Below are 26,992 nucleotides of genomic sequence, written 5' to 3'. Positions count from 1 at the left end.
ATGTTAGCTCAGGGCCAATATTCCTCAGCAAAAAGAGGAGGATTGGCAACAAATGTTAGCTCAGGGCTGATCTTCCTCACCAAAAAAAAAAAAAAAAAACAAAGACTAAATTGTCCCTGTTTCCTCCTGTCACCAGAGCTTTTGTCTCTGTGGAGTTGGGGTGTGTCACCCTCCCAGTATGTGGATATGTTTGCCCATCTGGATGCTCTCCAAACCCTGTACTATTGGGATTTTATGGAGGCCTCCTTACGTAGGCATGATCAATTATTCACTCCATTTCTAGCCCCTCTCCCCTCTCTAGAGAATGGAGAGTGGGGCTGAAAATTCCAAACTTCTCATCATGGCTTGGTGTTTCTGGTGACCAGCCCCCATCTGGGAGCCATCCAGGAGCCACCCAGAGTCATCTGTTATAACAAGAGATGCTCCCAGTGCTCTTATCACCTGGGAATTTACAAGGGTTTCAGGAGCTCTGTGTCAGGAACAGGGGGCAGAGACCAATATTTATTTTCTATGATCTCACAAAGCCATTGGAAAAAATAGGAATTCATGATTCCGTTCATATAATAAATAGATAAATTCATACATGCATAAACAGGGAGAAGATGATGCCCTTGCCTACAATAGAATGCAGAGGGCTGACTGGTAAATGACGGCTGAAGCTGGAAAATCATTTTGTAAGCATCATGGTAAAGATGGGACCAGGCAAGAATCATCAATGGATGCTAAATCTATGGGAAATTTTTTATGAGGAACAGAATATTTGCACGCTCTTAACACATCTCCCCCACGGTTTGCTTGTTAGTTACAAAAGAGAGAGGGGAGGAATGATAACTACACAGAGGGAGCTGGACATCGTGCACCTGCACCTCCAGATGTCCCTGAGAAGGACACCAGTCTCCTCTGCAGTATTCTGGCTGAGAACACATAATCTCAATCTAATCACAAGGAAACATCAAATGAGCCCAAAATAAGGAACATTCTATAAAGGAGGCAGGGGTTGTATTCTTCACAAATATCAATGTCCTAAAAGGTGAAGAAAGGCTGTGGAAATGTTCCAGATTCAAGGAGGCTAAAGAGACATGACAATTAAAGGCAATACCTGACCCTAGACGGGCTCCTGTAATGGAGGAGGGAGATGCTATAAAGGACATCCTCGTGTCACTTGACAAAATTGGAGTAGATGGAAGTGTGGTATCAATGTTGAGATGAGGAGATGATAACTCTGCTGTGGTTACAGGAGAGAGTATTCCTGTTCCTAGGAAATATACTCCAAGTGTCTAGGGATGAAGGGCCAGGATGTATGTAACTTGCCCTTAAATGGTTCAGGAAAAAAATTGTGTGTGTGTGTGTGAGAGAGAGAGAGACAGAGACGGGGACAGAGAATGACATAGTAAATGAGGTAAAATGTTAATAGGCAAATCTAGATAAAGATTATAGGGGTGTTTTTTGTACTATTTTTATTCTTGCAACTTTTTTGCTAGTTTGAAATTAGTCACAAGTCAAAGTTTTATAAAAAACACAATGCTTAGTGAGAAAAGTAAGTGAAACAAGAATCGTAACATAATGCCCTTCGTGCAAATTAAAAATACAAACCCACAGAACAGCACAACATGTTTGGCAAGGGCCCACAGAACAAAAATGGCGTATGGGGCAATGGAAATTAAAGGGAGTCAGTTGATCAATTGATCTGCAGAAGGCCATCCTCAAGAGGACCAATGAGGATACGGTTCAGTGGGTAGTTTAAGGAGAGGGTTTCACTCCACCCTCTGCACCTGGGCTGCCCCAGTTTCCCAGTGAGATTCCACACCAGCCCCTGGAGGATTCCCCAGGGCCGTCCCCCGGGGGTGTGCCCAGTGAGGGGATGAGGATTTGCCCAGACAGGAGAAGCTGCCTGTGAGATGTCCCCGCCAGGCCTGGCCCTTTGGAGATTCCTGTGCTCACCCTCCACTGTCCCCGCCACACACACAGTTTCCTGACACCAGCCCCTTGCCCACAGAGTGCCCTCTGCATACAGCAGATTTCTCTGGCAAATCCTGTCCAGCATTTATCCAGCAATTACACTGAGCCAGGCACTGTGCTGAGCACTGGGATACAGAACTGGGGGTGAAGTGATTCCTGCCCTCGGGCAGCACAGTGGTCAGAGGCAGAGCTGGCCTGTCACAGAGAGAAAAATGGGGTCCAAGCTCATAGGAGGTCAGGGAAGGGAAGAGTCACTGACTAAGAGAGGAGGTCGGGGAAGCTTCCTGGTAAAGAATGCAACAGGGCTGGGTGGTGAAGCGTGGGTAGGGCTACATGATACCTCAAAGGGCAGAGGCCTCTGGAAGGACAATGAGGAAGAGGGGTCCCTGTGTCTTGGGTTTCTACATTTGTTCAGGCTGACATAAGTGGTGTTCTATTTATAACAACTTTATTGAGATATAATTCATGTACTATTAAATTCACCCTTTTGAAGTGTACAATTCAGCATTTTTTAGTATATTCGCAGAGCTGTGTGAACATCACCACAATCTAACTTTAGAACATCTTCATCACCCCAGGAAGTAACCCTACACCCACTAGCAGTCACTCTACTGTCTGTCTCTATGGATCTGCCTATTTTAGACGTTTCATATCAATGCAATCTACAATACGTAGCCTCTTGTGTCTATCTTCTTTCATTTAGCATAGTATTTTCAAGATTCATCCGTGTCATGTCACGGCATTCCTTTTTATGGTCAAATAATATTCCACTGTATGTCCATAGGATCTGTAGTGATGTCTCCTCTTTCATTTTTGATATTAACAGTTTATGTTTTCTCTCCTTTTTTTCTGGGTTAGCCTGACTAGAGTTATATCCATTTTATTTATCTTTTCAGAGAACCAGCTTTTGGTTTCATTGATTTTCTCTGTTGATTTCCTGTTTTCAATTTCATTGATTTCTGTTCTAATTCTTATTATTTCTTTTCTTCTGCTTACTTTGGATTTAATTTGCTCTTCTTTTTCTAGTTTCCTAAGGTAGAAGTTTAGATGATTAATTTTAGATCTTTCTTCTTTTCTAATATGTACATTCAGTGCTATAAATTTCCCTCTAAGAACTGCTTTTACTGCATCCCAGAAATTTCGATAAGTTGTGTTTTCATTTTTTAGTTCAAAATGTTGTTTAAGAGGTGACGTCAGTGTCATGGCGGAGTGAGCTTTCCCATAAACTCTTCCCCTGATAAGATACAACAAAAGGAACAGTCACAGACCAACAACGGACTCCTAGACTGCGAAAAAAAAAAGATCAGAAAGATCCACACTGCCACACATCTGAGAGTGGACATGCTGGGCCCCTGGAGGAAGTGGGGAGAGGTGAGGAGAAATCCTCTCCCTCCCCATCAGATCAGCAATCCGGGTCCACGTGGCTCCCAGAGAGGGGGGAGGGGAAGCCCTCTGGGGGAAACCATATCTCTTTGGGATCCCTGAGCCAGTGGGAAACTCCCACACAGAGGACTCAGAACTGCTGCAGGGGTGCCATCAACATCTGAGCACCCCAGGAGAGCGGATAACAAGGGGCAAGTGAGAAGCCCCCCATGCCAGGGACCCAGCAGGCAAAAGAGAGAGCCCCCCCCAACATGCCCGACACCAAAGCTCAGCCGACCAGAACAGGCCAAGCAGCCAGCAGATCGCAGTGAGCAGCCGGGGCAGAGCGCAGGGGCCTCAGATTACACAGCCCTTAACCCCCACCCGGTGGTGGCAGGTGGAAATTGCAACCAGATATTTCCAGGATGAGGAGAAACAAAGCGAATACAGGAACCACAATGCAAAGGTACATGAAATCACCAGACCAGAAGGAAAATGACAAGCACCCAGAAACCAACCCTCAAGGCACAGAAATCCATAACCTAGATGATAGAGATTTCAAAATAGCTATCATAAAAAAAACTCAACGAAATACAAGATAACACAGACAAACAATTCAATGAGATAAGGAGTTTCTTCACAAAAGAGATTGAAATCATAAAGAAAAACCAAGCAGTACTGATAGAGATGAAGAACACAGTGGAGGAGATAAAGGAGAATCTGGAATCTTTAAAGAACAGAGCTGACAATATGGAGGAAAGAATTAGCATTATAGGGCTGGCCCCGTGGCTTGGCGGTTGGGTGCGCATGCTCCATTGCTGGCAGCTGGGGTTCGGATCCCGGGTGCGCAACGACGCACCGCTTCTCCGGCCACGCTGAGGCCGAGTCCCACATACAGCAACTAGAAGGATGTGCAGCTATGACATACAACTATCTACTGGGGCTTTGGGGGGGAAATAAATAAATAAAAATTTTTTAAAAAAAGAATTAGCATTATACAGGATAGGAATACAGATATACTCCAGATGGAAGAGGAGAGAGAACTAAGACTAAAAAGAAATGAGGAAAGTCTCTGAGAAATATCTCAGGAATTAACTCTATTAGGAAATGTAACATAAGAATTATAGGTATTCTGGAGGGAAAAGAGAGGGAAAGAGGAACAGAGAGCCTCTTCAAGGAAATAATAGCTGAGAACTTCCCAAATCTGGGGAAGGAGCAGGAAATACCAGTAAATGAAGCCAATAGGTCACCTAAATACATCAACAGGCAAAGGTCCACTCCACGGCATATAGTGGTAAGGCTGGCTAAAGTCAATGACAAAGAAACAATATTAAAGGAAGCTAGACAAAAACAAAAATAATGTACAAAGGAACTCCCCTCAGCATCTTGGCAGATTTCTCAACAGAAACTTTACAGGCTAGGAGAGACTGGAATGATATATTTAAAATACTGAAAGACAGAAACTTTCAGCCAAGAATACTCTATCCAGCAAAAATATCCTTTAAATATGATGGAGAAATAGTAACTTTCCAAGATAAACAAAAGCTAAGGGAGTTCATGGCCACGAGACCCCCACTACAAGAAATACCCAAGAAGGCCCTCAGGCCTGAAAAAAAGAAGAGAAAGGGAATACAAAGCTTGGAGCAAGGAGAAAAATAGGTAGACAAAATCAGAAAAATAGTAGATCTTTACTGGAATAGGTTAGCAGCCACTTAAATACCAAAATCAAAGATCAAAGGAAGGAAATCACCAAAAATAAATTTAACCTCATCACTGTAAACACACACCCACAACACAAGATAGAATAAGGTATAACAAGAATGACTTAGAAGGGGAAGAGGAAAGAGATTGAATTGACTTAGTATAAGAAAATAAGAGATATAATAAGAAATCAGATAATGGACTATCTCATACAAGATTTTTTATACAAACCTCAAGGTAACCACTAAACAAATAATCAAAACAAAATCACATATGATATACAAAGAGAAAACTAGAAGAGTCAACCAATCTGAATCAGCAGTCCAAAACAAATGGGACAAGAACAAAGGAAATGCAAAAGAACCGGAAAATAAGTGACAAAACAGCAACATTAAGCCTTCATATGTCAATAATTACGCTAAATGTAAATGGATTGAACTCTCCAATCAAAAGACACAGAGTGGCAGGATGGATTACAAAGCAAGACCCAACAATATGCTGCCTCCAGGAAACACATCTCAGCTCTAAAGACAAGCACAGGCTCAGAGTGAAAGGATGGAAGACAATACTCCAAGCTAATGGCAAACAAAAGAAAGCAGGTGTTGCCATACTCATATCAGACAAAGTAGACTTCAAGATAAAACAGGTTAAGAGAGACAAAGAAGGGAAATATATAATGATAAAAGGGACACTCCACCAAGAAGACCTATCACTTATAAATATATATGCACCCAACATAGGAGCACCAAAGTACATAAAGCAACTATTAACAACAACACAACAATAGTGGGGGATCTTAATACCCCACTTAGACCGATGGATAGATCATCCAGACAAAAAGTCAATACAGAAACAGAGGACTTAAATGAAAAACTGGACGAGATGGACCTAGTAGACATATACAGAGCACTCCATCCAAAAACAGCTGACTACACATTCTTCTCAAGCATGCATGGAACGTTCTCAAGGATAGACCATATGTTGGGAAACAAAACAAGCCTCAATAAATTTGAGAAGATTGAAGTCACAAGTATCTTTTCAGACCATAATGCTATGAAACTGGAAATCAACCACAAAAAAAAAAGTGGGAAAGTGACAAAAATGTGGAGATTAAACAACATGCTACTGAACACCCAATGGATCATTGATGAAATTAAAGGAGAAATCAAAAAATATCTGGAAACAAATGAAAATGAAAATATGCCATACCAAATCATATGGGATGCAGCAAAAGCGGTCCTAGAGGGAAACTCATAGTGATACAAGCCCACCTTAACAAACAAGAAAAAGCCCAAATAAGCAACCTTCAATTACACCTAACAGAACTAGATAAAGAAGAACAAACAGCCCAAAGTCAGCAGAAGGACAGAAATAATAAAAATCAAGCAGAAATAAATGAAATTGAGACCAAAAAAAAGTAGAAAGGATTAATGAAACAAAGAGTTGGTTCTTTGAGAAGATAAACAAAATTGACAAACCCTTAGCCAGACTTACTAAGTAAAAAAGAGAAAGGGCTCAAATAAATAAAATTAGAAATGAAAGAGGAGAAATTACAATGGATACCACGGAAATACAAAGGATTATAAGAGAATACTATGAGAAATTGTACACCAGCTGGGGAGGCGGGCTCGGATTGCTGAGCCATGCTGTCTGTCCCCCCTGCTCCGGTTTTCAGCACCGAGGGGCCTGGGAAGGTGCCCGCACTCCTCTGTGCGGGCTGATTTGGACCCACATGTCTAGGGGAGCTCCAGCGGCTGCTGCCGGGGTGACCCTCCCCGAACCCTCCAGGCTGCGGCTGACAGAGCTACCGAACCGCTCTCGGGTCAGGCGCCGGTGAGAGGGCGGCACATCCAGGGTTACTGCTCTCAGGGAGCTTACATGCCAGTGTAAGTGACAAAGAGAAAACCAGTAAACGGACAAGGCAAACTCCAATATAGAGGTATAAAGAAAACAAAACAGGGCGATTGGCGTTTTAGATTGGATCGTCAAGGAATGCTTGCCTTGGGTGGGTAACATTTGCACTGAATCCTTGGTAACAAGGTGCTAACAAAGCTAAGGTAATGCAAGGCCTCTGCCCCTGGTTTTCTCCTTTCGAATGGCCATGGCCCAGTACGAATTGGTTTGAATATTACAAACACCTGCTACTTTGTATTTCTGAAATTTTGGCTCTCCATTGAAACTGCATCGCTGGAGGGTGGAGGGCAGTGTGGAGAAAGTGTGACTGCAGGCCTGGAAATGCCCAAAGCTGATCCCGGGCCTCCTGTGAAGACTGTTAACGCTGATACTGGATGGAAAGGGCATGGAGCCCAGGGAACGAAGATGTGTTTTTATGTCTAGTACTGTTGGGGCGGGGACCACCCAGACCCTGGAACATGCAGTACTGGTCAGATTGGCATATGTCTTTCCCCCCAGAGGGAGAAAGGGGCCGACTGTGTTCTCTTAGCTCCTGACTGCTGGCTGTAAGGTCATCCCCCTGTTTCTCCTGAATCCAATTCCGTACGCATCAAGCCAGCTCCTGCTTAAAACTTGGTTTACAGTCTAGCCTTCTAGGTAGTGAGAACCACTTATCCACAAACTCATGTATTACATGGTCTCTGGGTATAATTTTTTTTTTTTTTTGAGGAAGATCAGCCCTGAGCTAACATCCATGCCAATCCTCCTCTTTGTGCTGAGGAAGACTGGCCCTGAGCTAACATCCATGCCAATCTTCCTCCACTTTATATGGGACGCCGCCACAGCACGGCCTGACAAGCTGTGCCTTGGTGCGCACCTGGGATCCGAACCCAGTCCGCCAGCAGCGGAGCACATGCACTTAACCGCTATGCCATGGGGCCGGCCCCTCTGGGTATAATGTTTAATACTATTAATGAAAAGTGTAGAAAACCCATGTACTGGCCATCCAGTTTTGTTTAAAATATGTAGTTTATTAATCATTTGGTAAAAAATCTGCTAAGTGGCCACAGATGACGCCCTTGCTGCATCTTTCATCTTTGTCAGCACTGATGTTTGCCTTTCTAGTCCTCCTAACTTTATTCTTTTATTGCATCCCTTTCAGTGTTCTCGTAAGGTCTTTTTCTTCTCATACAGGCCATGTCTTACACATTTGTGTGTAGTTTTTTCAAAGACAAAGATGACACGTGTGTGGTCTTGTGCGTTTGGCTAATTTTCTCTGAGTATTTTAGGTACTGTTGCCTTTCTAGGGTGAAGGGCATGTTATGACCATTTGTACCTGTTGAAGCAATCCAATCGTGAAGAACACTCTGGTCCAGATATTAATGGGTCATTCATGCTGGCTGCTAGATATCAGGCAGCCAGGGAAGAAGAGAGCAAACTTTTACTGTATTGAAAAAATAATATTTTTTTAAGTCCTAACACATTAGAGATACAGTGAAAGTTCCCACATACCCATCTCTGATCTTATTCTCCTCTTCCCCTTCTCCAGAGGTAACCACTATCCTAAATTTATCATTCCCATTGCACGTTTTTATACCATTAACATATGTATGTATCCCTAAAGAATATTGTTTTGCATGTTTTAAATTTTCTATGAATGGTGTCATACTATATTGTTTTCTAACTTGCTTTATTGCTCCATAATGAGATTTACTAATATTTCATTCACTTATATTCACTGCTGTAGAGTACTCCACTGTATGAATATGTCACTCAACTCTCCTGTTTTTTTTTTTAAGATTTTATTTATTTATTTTTCCCCCAAAGCCCCAGTAGATAGTTGTATGTCATAGCTGCACATCCTTCTAGTTGCTGTATGTGGCACGCGGCCTCAGCATGGCCGGAGAAGCGGTGCGTCCGGTGCATGCCTGGGATCCGCACCCGGGCCGCCAGTAGCAGAGCACGCACACTTAACTGCTAAGCCACGGGGCCGGCCCACAACGCTCCTGTTGATGGTTAGTTTATTTCTAGTTTTCACCGTTACCAACAACGCATGTCCTGTTCCACATGTCCTAGAGTTTCCCTTCAAATCAAACTTCTTATGATAGAGTATATGAACTTTACTGGACATTTTAAATCACTCTCTAGAATCGATGTGCCAATTTACCCTCTCACCAACAGAGTATGAGTTCCCATTTTTCCACGTTTGCTAAATCTTGATGTGGTCAGACTTATTTTTATAAAATTAATAAATTGGCATTTTGATTTATATGTCAGTTCTTTTTGAGTTTGGTTATCCTGTGTCAGTCACTCCTACTGTAGTTTGTGGACCTGCAGAGCTCAGGATCTGGCTATGGATCATATGAAGAGGATGAAAAGATAAGCTACAGACTGGGGGAAGTATTTGCAAACCACATGTCCAACAAAGGACAAGTATATAGAATATATAAAGAACCCTCAAAACACAACAATAAATAACAACCCATTTAGAAAATGGGCAAAAGACACAAATAGATATTTTACTAAAGAAGATATTAGATGGCAAATAAGCACATGAAAAGAGGCTCACCATCACTAGGTATTAGGGAAACAAAGCCACAATGAAATATCCACTACTAAATGACTTAAATAAAAAATAGTGACAACAGGAAATGCAGGCAAGGATGTGGGGAAACTGGATCACTACATGGTGGGAATGTAAAATGGGAGTCATTCTGGAAAACAGTTTGACAGTTTTTTAAAAATCCAAGGATACAACTACGCCTGCCCCAGCGATTGCACTCCTGGGCATTTATCCCAGAGCAGTGAAAACTTGTTTACACAAAAACCTGTACATAAGTATTCATAGCAGCTTTATTTATAATAGCCCCAAACTGGGAACAACCCAGACGTCCCTCAATGGGCTGGTGAATGGTTAAACCATCTGTGGTACATCCATACTATGGAATACTACTAGCAATAAAAAGGAATGAACTATTGATATACACAATCTAGATGAATCTCCAGAGAACTATGCTGAGTAAAAAAGCCAATCCCAAAATGTTACATACCATATGATTCCATTTATATAACATTCTTGAAGTGGCAAAATTATAGAGATGGAGACTAGAATAGTGGTTGCCAGAAGTTAAGGACAAGAGAGAAGGGGATGGGATGGGAGGGTAGTGGGAGATGGGCAAGGTGAGGGATCTTGGTGGTGATGGAAATGTTTTGTATCAATGTTGATGTTCTAGTTGTGGTATTATACTATAGTTTTGCAAAATGTTACCAGTGGGGGAAACTGGGTAAAAGGTACACAGTATCTCTCTCTGTTATTTCTTACAACTGCATATAAATCTACAATAAAGTTTTTTAAAAGCCTAAAAAAAAAAAAAAGAAATTGTATGCCAACAAATTGGACAATCTAGAAGAAATGGATAAATTCTTAGACTCATACAACCTCCCAAAACTGAACCAAGAAGAAATGGAGAATCTGAATAGACCAACCACAAGTAAAGAGATTGAAATATTAATCAAAAACCTCCCAAAAAATAAAAGTCCAGGACCACGTGGCTTCTCCGGTGAAGTTTACCAAACATTCGAAGAAGATTTAATATCCATCCTTCTCAAACTATTCCAAAAAATAGAGGAAGATGGAACACTTCCTAACTCATTCTATGAGGCCAACATCATCCTGATACCAAAGCCAGACAAAGACAATACAAAGAAGGAAAATTACAGGCCAATATCACTGATGAACATAGATGCAAAAATCCTCAACAAAATATTGGCAAACTGAATACAGCAATACATTAAAAAGATCATACACCATAATCAAGTGGGATTTATACCAGGGATGCAGGGATGGTTCAACATCCACAAATCAATCAACGTGATACACCACATCAACAAAACAAAGAATAAAAACCACATGGTCATCTCAATAGACGCAGAGAAGGCATTTGACAAGATACAACATCCATTTATGATAAAAACTCTCAACAAGATGAGTATAGAAGGAAAGTACCTCAACATAATAAAGGCTATTTATGACAAACCCACAGCCAACATCATACTCAACGGAGAAAGGCTGAAAGCCATTCCTCTGAGAACAGGAATGAGACAAGGCTGCCCACTCTCACCACTCTTATTTCACATAGTACTCGAGGTTTTGGCCAGAGCAATTAGGCAAGAAAAAGGAATAAAAGGAATCCAAATAGGCAACAAAGAAGTGAAACTTTCACTATTTGCAGATGACATGATTTTATGTATAGAAAACCCTAAAGAATCCATTGGAAAACTATTAGAAATAATCAACAACTACAGCAAAGTCGCAGGGTACAAAATCAATCTACAAAAATCAGTTGCATTTCTGTATGCTAATAACGAACTAACAGAAAGAGAGCTCAAAAAGATAATACCATTTACAATTGCATCAAAAAGAGTAAAATATCAAGGAATAAATCTTACCAAGAAGAATAAACACCTGCTGGCGGCCCGGGTTTGGATCCCGGGCGCGCACCGACGCACCGCTTCTCTGGCCATGCTGAGGCCGCGTCCCACGTACAGCAACTAGAAAGATGTGCAGCTATAACATACAACTATCTACTGGGGCTTTAGGGGAAAAAAATAAATAAATAAAATTATAAAGTGGGTTTTGGGGCCACCCCTGTGGCGTAGTGGCTAAGTGCGCGCGCTGCTGGCGGCCCGGGTTCGGATCCCGGGCATGCACCAATGCACCGCTTGTCAGGCCATGCTGTGGTGGCGTCCCACATAAAGTGGAGGAAGATGGGCATGGATGTTAGCTCAGGGCCAGTCTTCCTCAGCAAAAAGAGGAGGATTGGCATGGATGTTAGCTCAGGACTGATCTTCTTCACAAAAAAAAAAAACAAACAGTAATAAAATAAAATACCTTTCTTCAACAAATAAAAAAATAAAAATAAAGTGGGTTTCTTGTAGACAACATATAGTTGGGTCTGACCATCTGACAATCTCTGTCTTTTAATTGGTGCATCTAGACCCTTGACCTTCAAAGTGGTTATTGATAGAGCTGGATTTATGTACCGTATTTGTTACTATTTTCTATTCGTTACCCTTGTTTTTTCTTCCTATTTTTATCTTCCACTCTTTCTTCTGCCTTTTGTGGTTTTAATTAGCATTTTATATGATTTCATTTTTCTCTCTTTTCTTAGCATGTCAGTTTTACTTCTTTTTTTCCTTTATTACTGATTGCCCTAGAGTTTGCAATATACATTTACAACTAATTCTAGTTCACTTTCAAATTCACTGCTTCGCGGGTAGTGCAAGTATTTTACAATACCAAAATAATCCTAGTTCCTCCCCTCTCTTCCCATGTATCATTGCTGTCATTCATTTCACTTATACGTAACCACAAATAATTGCATACGTTGTCACTATTATTATTTTGAACGTGCTATTATCTGTTAGATCGATTAAGAATATGAAAAATAAAAGTTTTTATTTTACCTTCTCTTATTCTTTCTTCTGTGCTCCTCCTTCTTTGTGTAGATCTAAGTTTCCAATCTATGTCATTTTCCCTCCCTGTAAAGAGCTTCCTTTTTTAAAACAGCTTTGTGGAGGGGCCGGCCCAGTGGTGCAGCGGTTAAGTGCACGTGCTTCGCTTCAGGGGCCCGGGGTTCACAAGTTCGGATCCCAGGCGCACACCCAAGTGCCCCACTTGGCAGGCCATGCTGTGGCGGCGTCCTATATAAAGTAGAGGAAGATGGGCGTAGATGTTAGCCCAGGGCCAGTCTTCCTCAGCGAAAAAAATAGAGGAAGATTGGCATTGGATGTTAGCTCAGGGCTGATCTTCCTCACACACACAAAATTTTTTTAAATAAAATAAAATAAAACAGCTTTATGGAGGTATAATTGATATACAAAAAACTTCACATGTTTAATGTATACAAGTTAATGAGCTTGTACACATGCATATACCCATGAAACCATCACCACAATCAAGGTAATGGGCATATCCGTCACCTCCAAAAGTTTCCTTGTGTCCCTTTGTTATTGTTGTTTGTGGTAAGAACACTTAACATGAGATCTACCTAAAGAATTTATTTTAATATTTCCTACAAGGAAGATCTACTGGCAACAAATTCCCTCAATTTTTGTTTGTCTGAGAAAGTCTTTTTCTCCTTCACTTTTGAAGGATAGTTTCATAGGGTACAGAATTCTAGGGTGGTGATTTTTTTTTTTCTTTCCACACTCTAGATATTTCACTCCACTCTCTTCTTGCTTGCCTGGTTTCTGAGGAGAAGTCAGATGTAATTCTTATCTTTTTCCCAGAATGGACACCCAGGCAACTTCCAGCTCCCAGCTCCCTTAATAACACTGCACTGAACATCCTCATGCATGTTCCCTTCAGTGCCTCCTCCCAGACTGCCTTCCATTCCTAAACAGGAGATGTTGTTGCTTATTTTTATTCTGTTTTTGTGATGTTATAATAGCAGGAGATGACAAATATGAAGCCAGATTGATCTCAACATAAATGGAATCATACCATAGAAACTGCTGTATACCTCTTTTATTATCATTTTAAGGGCCACATCTTATTCAATTATATAGACATACTATAATTTCTTACCCAATCCCTTGTGAATGGATATTAAGGATATTTACTTTTTGTCTGTGTTTGTTTTCGCCATTATAAACAACACTGTGATGTGTAACCTTATGCCTTTATCTGATTAGATCCATTTTAAAAATTTCTGTAGCGAGCTGAATAGGTGAGAGGGTATGGGCACTTCTCAGACTTTTGAACTATTGCTTGAATGTGCATTAAAAAAACACTGGAAAGGGCCGGCCCCGTGGCTTAGCGGTTAAGTGCGCGCGCTCCGCTGCTGGCGGCCTGGGTTCGGATCCCAGGCGCGCACCGACGTACCACTTCTCTGGCCATGCTGAGGCCGCGTGCCACATACAGCAATTAGAAGGATGTGCAGCTATGACATACAACTATCTACTGGGGCTTTGGGGGAAAAAAATAAATAAATAAAAATTAAAAAAAAAAAACACTGGAAAGATATACGAACTAAAACAAAGCAGTTACCTGTTGAGGTTGTTGAAGGGAGACAAGATAGATAGGGACAGCATCAGGGTAAGGTTTCTCAGTCTTTATATCACTTTGATTTCTGAACCATATATTGCTTGTTTAAAAAGACTCTTTATGTCTGTTGTATAATAAATAATTTATCTGGTCTTTGTCCCTTGTTCCTGGGAGGTAATCTCCAAATCCTTGGAATTTCCTGGGTAATAGGAGTGTCTTTGTTATTCGTGGTAGGTCCCGGGATAGTTCCAGGATGGGATCTGGCAGTATTGGAAAGATCAACCGTGTGATTAGAGGGTTGGGACTTAGAGCCACCAGATTTAGAGCCACTTAGCCTGACCTCCTGACCTCCAGGGAGGGGACTGGAGGTTGAGTTCAATCACATGGCCAATGATTCCATCAATCACGCCTATGTAATTGGACCCCAATAAAAACTCTGGACACTGGGTGAGCTTCCCTGGGTGGTAATCGCACATAAATATGCTGGGAAAGTGATACATCCTGAGAATATGGAATCTTCACATTTGGGACCCTCTCAGATCTCGTCCTATATGTCTCTGCACTTGGCTGATTCTGATCTGTATCCTTTCACTATAATAAAACTGCAGTCATGAGTACAGCACTTTCCTGAGTTCTGTGAGTCGGTCTAGTGAATGATCCAACTTGAGGATTAGTGGGAGCCCTCAGATTTGCAGCCAACTGGTCAGAAGTGCCAGTGGCCTGGGAACCCAGGCACTTGTGGCTGGTGTCTGAACTAAGGGCAGTCTTGTGGAGGACTTTTCCCTTAACCTGTGAAGTTCCAGGTAGTTAGTGTCACAGTTGTTTTGTAATATCTATTTTGAATTTATGTGCCAGAAATTTGAGGGGAGGGTTTCACAGCTGGGACTGTCAAGGGAGGGGCAGGCAAAGCCTGAGCTCCTCAAATCAAGCATCCCCGGCTCCCCAAGGAATGCCATGTGCTCTGAGTCCATGGGCGCATCCATGGACCCTCTTCTTGACTGTGGCTGCCCCACAGTAGCAGTGCGGATTCAGAAAGCTCCAAGTGTGGAGGGCTGATGGCAGCTTCTGACGTCTTTCCTTGACTTTGGGGTTCTGGGATCCAGGAAAGACCAGAACTCATGAATCCCTCAATTCCAACCTCCAAGATTTCCATTACTGAAAATTTGGGGCCTCTGTTTCCACCAGATTCTCTGGAAACCCAGGTCCCCTTGGGTCCCCACATGCCCTGGCTCCCCTTCTCCTGCCTATTGGTTAATGGATTCATAATCCCTGAATAAGTTGCTCCAGTTCTCCGTCTTTTCCATATCAAACTCCTTCAAAGAGGGCCCGGCCCTGTGGCCGAGTGGTTAAATTTCCCCACACTCTGCTTCAGTGGCCCAAGTTCATGGGTTCAGATCCCAGGCACGGACCTACTCCACTCACCAGCCATGCTGTGGTGGAGACTCACATACAAAAAAAAAATAGAGGAAGATTGCCATGGATGTTAGGTCAGGGCAAATCTTCCTCAGCACAAAAAAAAAATTATAAAAAAAATCCTTCAGAGAAATTCCAAAGTCCTCAGAGTCGTGTTTATAGGGCCTGAGGTATTGATTACATGGAGAAGGGAGATGTGCAGGGGCCTCCATTTCTAAGAGGGAGATGAGTCAGGCACCAAAAAGTGACTTACAATCAGAGGTCACTAACTAAAATTTCTACAGGAGTTAAGTGGACTTGAGTGTGGGACAAGAGGGAGTGGTGGGGACTCTGGCAAACTGAGACTCCAAAGGAGTCAACTACTACTCAATTTTGGCCAATTGTTCCATATGGGAATCCAAGTCCAGTGCTGCTACAGCTTCAAGAGAAGCTGGGAATGTAGATTTTGTGTGGAAATTCTTTATTTTCAAATTTCAGAAACTAAGTAAAAAAAAATTTAAACACCATGAAGTTCAAAAGAACAAGTCATCTGAAAACAGATGTTGTTGCCTAACTCAGGGCTATTTTCTCCCACACTTTCTTAATTTACAGAACCACAGTCTTGTTTCATTGTCAATATGCTTAACCTGAGGAATGAACTAAGATTGGTTTAAATCATCAGTTCTCTAAGTATAGTCCAGGGACCCCTGGGGATTGCCAAGACCCTTTCAGGAGGTGCACAAAGTCAAAACTATTTTTATAATAAAAATAAGATGGTATTTGCCTTTCACTCACTATCTCATGCACATACTATGGAGTTTTCCAGAGGCTACATGACATATGATGTCACAATAGACTGACTGTAGAAGCAGATATGAGAATCCAGCTCTCTTTTCTTAAGCCTGACATTGAAGAGATTTGTGAAAATGTAGAACAACGCCACTTTTCTCACTAAATTATTTTTTGTTTTGTAAAATAGTTATTTTTCCTAAAAAAAAAATGTTATGTTAACATGCAATGAGCTTATTATTGTTCTTTTTAAATAAATTGTTTTTAGAATTTCTCCATTTTAATTCCTAAGATATGAGTAACAGTAGATGTAATGCACATAAACAAAAGCTGTTCAGGGTGACCAATAATCTTTAAAATTGTAGGGGCCAGCCTGGTGGTGTAGTGGTTAAGTTCACAAGCTCTGCTTCGGCTGCCAGGGGTTCACAGGTTCAGATCCCAGGTGCAGACTTATACACCACTTATCAAGCCATGCTGTGGCAGCGTCCCACATATAAAGTAGAGGAAGATGGGCACAGATGTTAGCCCAGGGCCAATCTTCCTCACACAAAAAAAAAAAGTATAAAGAGATCCTGAGACCAAACAATGTGAAAATTGCTGCTCTAAACTTGGCAATCCCATTCCTATTTGCTGCAGACTGATTGGCCTGGGATGGTCATGGGACCCCAGGAAGGCCAGTCAGATTTAAGGGAAAATCTTCTAAGCCTTCTGGGAAGGATTTTTCCCCTTGAAAAAGCAGATTCTATTTTTAAATCAATTAATAAATATATTTTTTAAGTTCTCATTTTCTAATACAGTAAATATCAGTAGATACAGCCCACATAAACAATAGTGCTTTGTTTCTTAATTTTTTAAAAACATTTTTAACTAGCTATTTTTATTTTTGTTTTCGTTTTGCTTTTTGTTGTTGTTGTTGTTTTTGTTTTTGTTTTTGTTTTTGCTGAGGAAGATTTGCCCTGAGTTGTTGTAGGACTGAGGTCCCCATTTTCTTGCTGGCTGTCAGCCAGGAGTCACTCTCAGCTCCTAGAGATTGTCCTCAAGTCCCAGCCAAGTGGCCTTCTTACAACATGGCACAACTTCTTCAAAGCAAGCAGGAGAGTTTTTTCTGCTGCTTCTTGTCTCTTTTAAGGGCTCACCTGATTAGGTCAGGCCCACTCAGGATAATCTCGAATTTGATTAACTCAAAGTCAGTGCAAAATCCTTTCTGTCACATAATGTGACACAGTCGTGGGAGTGATATCCCATCATATTCATATGTCCTACCTACACTCAAGGAAAGGGGATTATATGAAGGTGTGGGTCATTGGAGGTCACCTTAGAATGCTGCCTACCATAAAAACCTTTATTAAAGCGTTTATAGCCTTATCGTGATTTCTTATATTTATCTCATGACAAAGTAAAATTCTACAGTCAAACCCTTTGGTTCCCTCACTGCTCTCACTCACTCACTCATTCACATCCTCCCAATCCTGGTGTATTTATTAGGATTTGCACTTGACAGCATGTGACAGAGACCCAAAATAACAGCAGCTTACACAAGAGGGAAGTTTACTTTTCCTTCCCGCAACAGTTAACAGGCGATTTCTGGCAGCTCTACTGGGAGCCCAGGCCCCTTCCCTATTGTTGCTCCATCATCCCTACTCAATCCCTATTGAATCATTCCCTGTCTCATAATCAAGATGGCTCACCATCAAATCCACATTCCAGATGGCAGGACGGATGACACCCCTTAAAGGGCATAACCCCATAGCTGCACACATCACTTTTGCTCACATCCTATTGGCCAGAACTTAGTCACGTGGCCACAACCCAGCTGCAAAGGAGGCTGGGAAATGTAGTCTTTAGCTGGGGATTATTATGATGGAAGTAGGGGAGGATAGACATGGTGGGGGAGTGGCACCTAGTGGTCCCTGCTGGCTGGGATGGCCAAGTCTTGGTCTTTATTTTACAGATGGAGATGCTAAGCTCAGAGTGCTAATTCACACAGAAAGTGATGGATGAGTCAAGAGTGGAGAGAGGTGAGTGGAACCTCTGTATCATAGCCCAAGACCAGGGCTTTTACCAGCTCGGAAGAGCTAACATCTCATTGCTGACGGAGCAGGAGGCAAACAGATGAAGATGGGGGAATGTGTAAAAGAATGATTTGACGGACAAGTGCCGTGAGGGTATCTCCCATGGTTGCCACCCCGCGTCTGGGTGTGAGGTCGTGGACAGCAGAAGAAAATACTGAAGCACCAATCCTGGACTCTGCCTTCCTCGCATGCTCATCCTGGGCCGCAGAGCGTGGTGGGAAAACTCGGGCTCTGCAGACAGACAGCCTGGGTTAGAATCTTAGTCCAGCCCAGCTGTATGACCTGAGTCAAGTGACTTCAACTCTCTGGGCACATGACTCTCTTCTCTAACGTGGAGAAAGTGATAATAATAAGGAGACTATCGTTCAGCACTTAGGCAGTGCGTCCTCTGGGCCAGGCACTGTTCTGCGTGTCTACAAGGACTAACGTCTCACCCTCTCCATGCCTGACAGCTGGGTACTCCTAGCACCTCTGTGTTCCAGACGAGGGGGCAGCTGGGAGCACAGGGAGCTTAAGTGACTAGTCAGGGTCATTCAGCCAGTCTGAGGTGAAGCCCACTCTGCCACACCGCCTCACAATGACACTCATAGCTCATGGTTTTGAGGATTTCAGCCAAAGATGTGAACTCTGTGGGTTGTAGGGACGAGAAGCTCCAGAGCCTCTCCTCCACTCTCTCCACACTCCCGCCTCAATCTGCCACAGCCTCAGTTCCCGCCCTGCACGCGTGACCCCACCCCTGTGTCCCCAGCTCTGAGGCCCAGCAGCCTCCTGGACGCCTCCTCCTGGGACTCCCCAGGCCCCTCACACTTGCCTCGTCCCACAGTGACTTCAGAGACTCCCTCTAGCCTGCTGTGCAGTGAAACATTAGCTTTACCCAAAAAGAGGTCTGGCCTTTGCCCTGGGTCCTGGAGATAACCTCTGAACTCTTGGAATTTCCCAGTGAGAGGAGTGTCTGTTATTTGTGGGGGCCGCTGATCGGTTCTGCTAATGAGGTGGCTCACAGTGGGCCCCTAGATAGTTCATGCTAACAGATGATGTAGACGAGGGCAGGCCACACCAGAAAGACCAGCAGTGTGGCTAGAGGATGGGGGCTCTGAGCCCTGTGAGTCCAGCAGTCTCTACATCTGACCTCTCACCTTGGGGAGGGCAGGAGAGCTGGAAATTGAGTTCAACTACTTGAGCCATGATTCAGTCAAACAGGGTGAAGGTCTGAGCCCACCCTTTGCCTGGGACCTCCTGGCACATGCCCAGTGACCCCACAGTGCCAGGTGCAGGATAGGGGGCCCATCAGTGTCCACAGAATGCACAAATGGCCCTCCCCCAGGTCATCCCCCAGGTCATCGAGACCCCTCCCAATGCTGGGATTCTAAGACCTGTGGGTTTATTTATTTATTTATTTGTGAGGAAGGTCACCCCTGAGCTAACATCCATGCCAATCCTCCTCTTTTTGCTGAGAAAGACCAGCCCTGAGCTAACATCTATTGCCAATCCTCCTCCTTTTTTTCCCCTTTTTCTCCCCAAAGCCCCAGTAGATAGTTGTATGTCATAGTTGCGCATCCTTCTAGTTGCTGTATGTGGGATGGCCTCAGCATGGCCAGAGAAGCGGTGCGTCGGTGCGCGCCTGGGATCCGAACCCCGGGCCGCCAGCAGTGGAGCGCGCGCACTCAACAGCTAAGCCATGGGGCCGGCCGACCTGTGGGTTTAGAAAGGGGGTTCTGTCGTGTAGTGAAGTTTGGGATGTCAAGGCTTTGGGACTTGCCACAACCCCTATTTCTGTCTCAACCCCTAAAAATGCCAATAAGATGGGAAGTTTTCAAAGCGTATCCCGAACCAGGGCATGGGAAACGAAGAAGCCACAAAAGAAAGAAACCGACTTCGACAGCATGAGGAGTGGAGGCTAGACTACCAGGAGCAAGGCTAGGAGCAATGGGTCCAGCCTTATGTTCAAAGATGGTCTCCCCTCCCCCCACTTGAGGCCAGAATGTGGGAGATGCGGGGAGCACGTAGCAGGCGACTTCCACCGACCCCAGGGGTGAGTGTGGCGACAGCAGACGCAGTCAGACCAGAGGACAGGGAGGCAGACTGTGTGTATTTCCCTCTTCACCCCCCCGGACCCCACCCCAGCCCCAGCCGCCATCAGAAAAGGACCTGGCAACATTTCAGCCCTTCTCGTCATCCAGCTGGGGCTCCTGAGATGGGGAGAGAAGAGAGAAAAAAATTTAAATAACAATAATGACGACAACAACTCCATAAAAATAATAGTGTTTCTATTGGCCTTACTATGTGCCAGGCACCCTTCCCCATGCCCCTCTCCTGCTTTATTTTTCTTCTCACCACTTTTCTCCTTCTATTTACCTATGCATCTTGTTCTTTGTCTCTCCCACTAGAATGTCAGCTCTCCTAGGCAGGGGTTTGTATCTGTTTTGTTCACTGCTGTATCATTCCCAGGGCCCAGAACAGTATCCAGCACACAGTAGGTACTCAGCAAATATTTGCTGAATAAAATAAAATCCAATGAGGCAAAGGCTATCATAGTTTCTGCTTCACAGAGGAGGCAGCTGAGGCACAGAGAGGTGAAGGTGTTTGCCTGAGGTCACACACCCAGTACATGCAGGACTGGGATGAAGACAGGCAGCAGTGACTTAACCATTACCCTTCCTCCAGGTCTGTAATGTAGTTGACCGTCCTTCTCATCTACCCAGCGCTGCCCCCATTATCGTCCCCATGTGGTTCAGAGGGACCAACTCCACCCCCAGCTCCAAGAGTGGGCGCATGACTCAAGACTGGCCAATGAGAGCACTACATTTGCTTGGGCCTCAATGATTGGTTCAGGGGTGGACATGTGACCTAATCCAGGCCAATGGGAACCTTCTGCAGGATTTATGCCACCAGAAGGGGGAGCCTGCCTGAGAACGAAGTTAGCCCAGGAAAAAAGCAGAACCCAGAGTAAGGGAGAATCAGATTCCCAATGGCAACCTTTTGGTGCCTGGATCCAGCCATGCCTGATGTTAATTAACCCCCAAACTTTTATTCCCATGAGCCAATTTTTTTTCTTAAACAAGTTGGAACTGGGTTTTCTGCAGCAATCAGAACAGTCCTGACTGATTCCAATAATAACAACATTCTGTGTGAGAAACAGACCTCCTCTGCCTCCCTTGCCCCCCACCACCAGCTTGGCTCCTAAAAAATAGTCCTACTAAGAGCCTGGCACATAGTAGGGATTCTAAAAATCCTGTTTATAATTCTTTAAAACCAGTTAACATAACATGTGGACCTTATCTGGATCCTGATTCCACAAACCAACTGTAAAAAGATTTTTGAGACACTTGGATGAGTATTAGATAGTATTAACACTTTTTAAAATTTTTGTTGGGTGTGATAATGGCCTTGTATTTCTGTTTTTAAAACTTATTAGAGGGGCCAGCCCCGTGTCATAGTGGTTAAGTGCGCGTGCTCCGCTGCTGGGTTCGGATCCTGGGCGTGCACCGATGCACTGCTCATCAAGCCATGCTGTGGTGGCGTCCCATATAAAGTGGAGGAAGATGGGCACGGATGTTAGCCCAGGGCCAGTCTTCCTCAGCAAAAAGAAGGGGATTGGCATGGATGTTAGCTCAGGCCTGATGTTCCTCACCAAAAAAAAAAAAAAAATCAAAACCTTGTTAGAGATGCGTACTAAAGTATTTACAGGTGAAACAACATGAGGTCTGGAATATACTTTCAAATACTACAGTGCAAAAAAAAAAGGTAGGGAGGTAAATAGAAGGAATGAGACAAGGGCGTGTTGGTGATAGCTGACTGGGTCCATGGGTACATGGTGTTCACTATACTAGTCTCTTGACTAGTATGTATGTCTAAAAATTTCCACCAAAAATGTTTGAAAAAATTATAGCCTCCATTTATGGAAAATTCTAGAAAATGCCAACTAATCTATGGTGACAGAAAGCAGATCAGTGGTGGCCTGGGATGGGGTGGAGGGTGGGAGAAATTATAGAAGCTCCTGAGGAAACTTTGGCAGGTGACAGATATGTTCATTATCTTCATTTTGATGATGGTTTCACAGATGTATTCATATGTCAAAATTCATCAACTTGTACTCTAAACATGTCCTGTTTCTTATATATCACTTACATCTCAATAAAGTTGAAAACAAATGTAAAAAATAGATATGCACAAAGTATTAAACCAGTATCAGCTTGCAAATGTGTGTATATTAAGTGGTTTTAAAAATTCAGTATCAGGGGCCGGCTCTGTGCCTTAGCGGTTAAGTGCGTGCGCTCCCCTACTGGCGGTCCAGGTTCGGAGCCTGGGTTCGGATCCCGGGCGCGCACTGACGCACCGCTTCTCAGGCCATGCTGAGGCCGTGTCCCACATACAGCAACTAGAAGGATGTGCAGCTATGACATACAACTATCTACTGGGGCTTTGGGGGGGAAAAAAAAAGGAGGATTAACAACAGATGTTAGCTCAGAGCCGGTCTTCCTCAGCAAAAAGAGGGGATTGGCATGGATGTTAGCTCAGGGCTGATCTTCCTCACAAAAAAAAAAAAAATTCAGTATCAGAGTCAGAGAAATTATTGTATGTATGCTTTAATAAATACCTTAAAACAAAGGTAGCAATAGAACTTTCTGCAGTGATTCCACATTCTGTATCTGCACTGTCCAATACAGTAGCCACACGTGGCTGGAGAGCATTTGCAAGGTGGCTGCTGTGACTAATAACTGCATTTTTAATGTATTTAATTTGAAGTCACTTAATTTTTTTTTTTTTTTTTTTTTTTGGTGAGGAAGATCAGCCTTGAGCTAATATCCATGCCAATCCTCCTCTTTTTTGCTGAGGAAGACTGGCCCTGGGCTAACATCTGTGCCCATCTTCCTCCACTTTTATATGGGACGCTGCCACAGCATGGCTTGACAAGCGGTGCATTGGTGGGCCAGCAGCGGAGCACCCGCACTTAACCGCTAAGCCACGGGGCCGGCTCCAGAAGTAACTTAATTTTCAATTGAAAAGCCGCATGCTGTTATTCGACAGCACAGCTTTACAACTAAAAGCTAAAAAACAAATAAATCTAAAGCTCTTTTGGAAAAAACATTTATCGTTGACATCCCCGGAGCCCTCCTCTGAGCCGTGCACTATTTATTATCTCATATGAGGCGTCTCAAGAATCATCTCAACAACCCCATCTGACCGATGAGGAAACTGAGGCGCAGAAAAGCACGTAGATGACTTATTCTGATGAGAACAGTGAGGACCGGCTGAGCTAGGGCTGGGGTAAGGGTGTGAGTCCAAGACAGTGCCCACCCGCAGCCCAGCCTCCCCGCCCCCAGCTCACCTCCGGCTCCCCAGGTGCCTGCTACCTCTTCCTGATCTCCTCGTTGATGACGCTCACAATTTTCCGCAGACTGACCTCGTCCACAAAGCCGTCACCCTTCTGGACGCAGAGGGGAGAGCGCACAGACGTGTACATCTCCCGCCCCCGGGGGCCAGCACCGCCCTCCCTCCCTGTCCCGGAGCCTCGCTCAGAATCACCTTCTTCGAATGGACCAGTGTCCCTTCCACAAACACTTCAAACTCCCCTGAAGCCTGGGCGGATATGTCCTGCTCCTGAGGAGGGAGTGTTGGGGGTGGGGCGAGGCTGAGAGCTCCCGCCCAAGCCCCTCAGGGGTCTCAGAGCCCTGACTACGCCCCCCGCCCCCGCGACCCCAGGCCACCAGCACACTCACAAAGAGTAGACGATTTGGAAATTGCTGGTCCAGACTCTTTTTCAGTAGAATATACTGCGGGGGGAGATGGGATCATGCAGTCATGGGGTCACAGGGTCACGGGTCTTGGCGGGGGGGGGGGGGGGGGGGGGGGGGCAGGAACTCCTTCCAGACTTTGTGTCCTACGCTCCTCCCACCTCCAAAGCGAAAACTACTCACCCGAAGGCCGTAGCTTCAGAGGCCACTGGAGGCCGGCGGGCAAGAGAAGGGAGGCAGAGAGAGACAGAAGACACCCATCAGTGTCTCTCCAAGCCCAGAGGGACCCTGTGAACGCCTGAGTCAGATCACATCCCTTGGGCTCAGAACCCTCCCATAGCGCTGCCTCACTCAGGGCAAATCCCCAGTCCTCCCCATGGGCCACAAGCCCGCACAGGATCTGCACCATCTCCTCTCCATCTCCCCCTGGCCCACTCTGCTCCAGCCACAGGGACCACCTAGTTCTTCTTCCAACACTCCAGGCATGCCTTGCCTCAGGGCCTTTGCACTGGCGCTTCCCTCTGCAGAAGGCTCTTTCCCTGGTATCCCTGTGGCTCCTTCTCTCCCCTCCTTCCTCTTTGCTCATATGTCACCTTCTCAGTGCGGCCTTCCTGACTCCTCCAGCTGAAATTGTGACCCCCCCCCCCCCCCCCGCCCAAGATGCCTGTTGTCCACAGCGCTGATCATCTTCTAAGATACTAGATAATTTACTACGTGTCACATTAACTGTTTCTTTCTGCCTCTCCACACCAGAATGTCAGCGCCACAAGGCCATCTCTGTCTTACTAACTGCTGTGTCCCTGGTGCTGAGAACAGGGCCTGGCACATGGCAGGTGCTTAATAAAGAGTTGCTGAATGAATGAAATAATGAATCCATGGAGCCAGAGAAAGACACAGAAGGGAGGCGATGGGCAGAGACAGAGAGAGGGGAGAGATGGGGAAACAGAGATAGGAGAAGAGACATCCACAGTAGGAGGAAAGGAAAAGAGACAGTGGGTTGAGGAGAGAGAGAGAGTGGGAGAGACTGCCTGGGCAGAGAGAAGAGGGAAAAAGTGACAGGGGGACAGGTGAGGAGGAGCGAACCTTCTAAAGCAGGAGAGAGGCATGGGGTTTGGGGAGCAAGACAAAGACCCCGTCCCCGGCCACTTTCAGCCCTGGGTCTCAGGGAGGCCAGGAAGGTGCTGTGTTACTGTTGTCCTTGCCACGAGAGACTCAGCTTGGCCCACAAATGAGGACAGAGGCCAGCCTCCTTCCACCTTTGCACTTGCTGGCCCCTCCCCCTTGCTACCCTGATCCCCCTCCTCCACCCCAGCTCTTCACTTCACAGCCGCCTCCTCATCACTCACAAGTGCGGCAGCTCAGGAGCCACCTCCTGATAAAAGAAGTGAATGAATGAATGAATGAATGAATGAAGCTCAGAGCAGGAATTTGAACCCAGAGCTCTCAAGTCCCAAAGAGAATGACAGGTGGAGCCAAGATTCCAGCCTGGGAATCAGGGCTCCGTCCCCTCACCCTGCCCTAGACCCTGATCTTCACATCCCCGAAGCCCAGCACGCACCCGGTGCAGCCCTGTCCCCAGGGGGAGGAGGGCGGGTGGGGTGGGAAGGGCCCCTCACCAGTAGATCACTCGAATCGTGATCTTGCTGTCCACTTGAAAGTTCTCGCTGGTGGAGGCTAACGGGCTGGGAGAAATCGGCGTGGTGGACGGGACGGTCCCCACGATGGGCACGATGGGTCCAGGAGGGGGATCTGTCAACTTGGTGGTGGATGGATCTGCCCTGGGGATGGACCCCAGGTTGGGCCCCGGTAAATCAGTGGCCGATGGAGGGAGCGCAGGAAGGGGCGCCTGGGGGGGCCCAAATCCCTTGGCCACCGAGGGGACGTGCTTCACACTTGGCGGCGTGGGCGCAGGGTCCTTGTTGGGCGACAATGGGGGCTCCGCAGCAGGTTCTGGGGGCGGATCCAAGGACGGGGCGGAGTTTGAGAAGGATTCCGAGGCAGGGACCGAGGATGGGGTTGGGGTTGGGATCCGGACCAGGGTCCAGGTCCAGACCGGAGTCGGGGTCCGGACGGGGGTCCGGTTGGGGGTCGAGGTCCCGACGGGAGTCGGGGTCCGGACGGGGGTCGAGGCCTCGACCGGAGTCGGCGTCCGAACGGGAGTCGGGGGCCAGACAGGGGTTGAGGCCCGGACCGGAGTCGGTGTCTGGACAGGGGTCGGGGGGCGGACGGGAGTGGAGGCCCGCACCAGAGTCGGGGTCCGGACGGGGGTCGAGGCCCGGACCAGAGTCGAGGTCCGAACCGGGATCGAAGTCCTGACCGGGGTCGAAGCCCGGACCGAGCCCGAGGTCCGGGCCGGGGAGGGGACTGGGGCCCTCGCCTGGTTGTTCATGGGGGCCAGGCGGTCCTGGGGTGAGCCGGGTCGGGATCCCGGCCCCCACTCCTTGCTCGGGCGGGGGGAACCTCCCGGGCGCCAGGGTTCTAGGACGGGAGGCGACCACAAGGGGGCACTGTTACACCGCGTTCCACTCGTGCGCAGGTTCCACTGCTCAGGCCCTGGGCTGGGGCGGGGCCTCCAGACCTCGCCGGAGGATTCCCGTCCCCTGACCCCCAGCACCAGGGTAAGAACACGCGGACTGCCCCAGCGTTCCCCTCACTGTCCTTAACATTCATGCGTCCAGCGTCTGTTTATCGCGTGCCCGCTGTGTGACCATCCTGTGCTGGGTGATTCTGGGGACAGAGCGGTGATCGGGAAAGCCCTGGCCGGCCCGTCAGGCTGCCTCTCCAGTGGGGGAGACACACTCAGCACCGAATGACAGCCCAGGGTGGTCAGGGCTGGGCTGGGGGACGCACAGGCAGAGGGGTCAGAGGGATGGGAGGAAAGCACAGGAAGCTGTGGGATCCCAGAAGAGGTGCTAGCACCAGCCTGGGGAAATCAGAGAGGGCATCCTAGAAGAAAGGACAGCTGAGAGATCTGGAGAAAAATAATAACAACAACAACAACAGAATTTGTATTTGTACAGTGCTAAAGGATACACACATGC

The 26,992-nt window shown here is 45.7% G+C and overlaps 1 protein-coding gene across 1 annotated transcript; it reads right to left on the bottom strand.

Annotated features, from left to right (window-relative positions):
* Nucleotides 1–20,345: 20,345 nt before the first annotated feature.
* Nucleotides 20,346–26,340, bottom strand: SELENOV (selenoprotein V). Its single transcript, XM_058529314.1, has 6 exons — nt 25,568–26,340; nt 24,135–24,159; nt 23,937–23,990; nt 23,743–23,817; nt 23,546–23,644; nt 20,346–20,405 (listed from the first exon to the last, which is right to left on the bottom strand). Exons 1-5 carry the CDS (start codon nt 26,338–26,340, stop codon nt 23,567–23,569), a joined length of 1,005 nt encoding a protein of 334 aa, XP_058385297.1. The 3' UTR covers nt 20,346–20,405; nt 23,546–23,566.
* Nucleotides 26,341–26,992: the final 652 nt, after the last annotated feature.

Source organism: Diceros bicornis, chromosome 34, assembly GCF_020826845.1.
Source record: "Diceros bicornis minor isolate mBicDic1 chromosome 34, mDicBic1.mat.cur, whole genome shotgun sequence".
NCBI classification, from domain to species: Eukaryota; Metazoa; Chordata; class Mammalia; order Perissodactyla; family Rhinocerotidae; genus Diceros; species Diceros bicornis.
The sequence above is the reverse complement of the archived record's forward strand: the minus strand, read 5'-3'. Positions and strand labels throughout refer to the sequence as shown.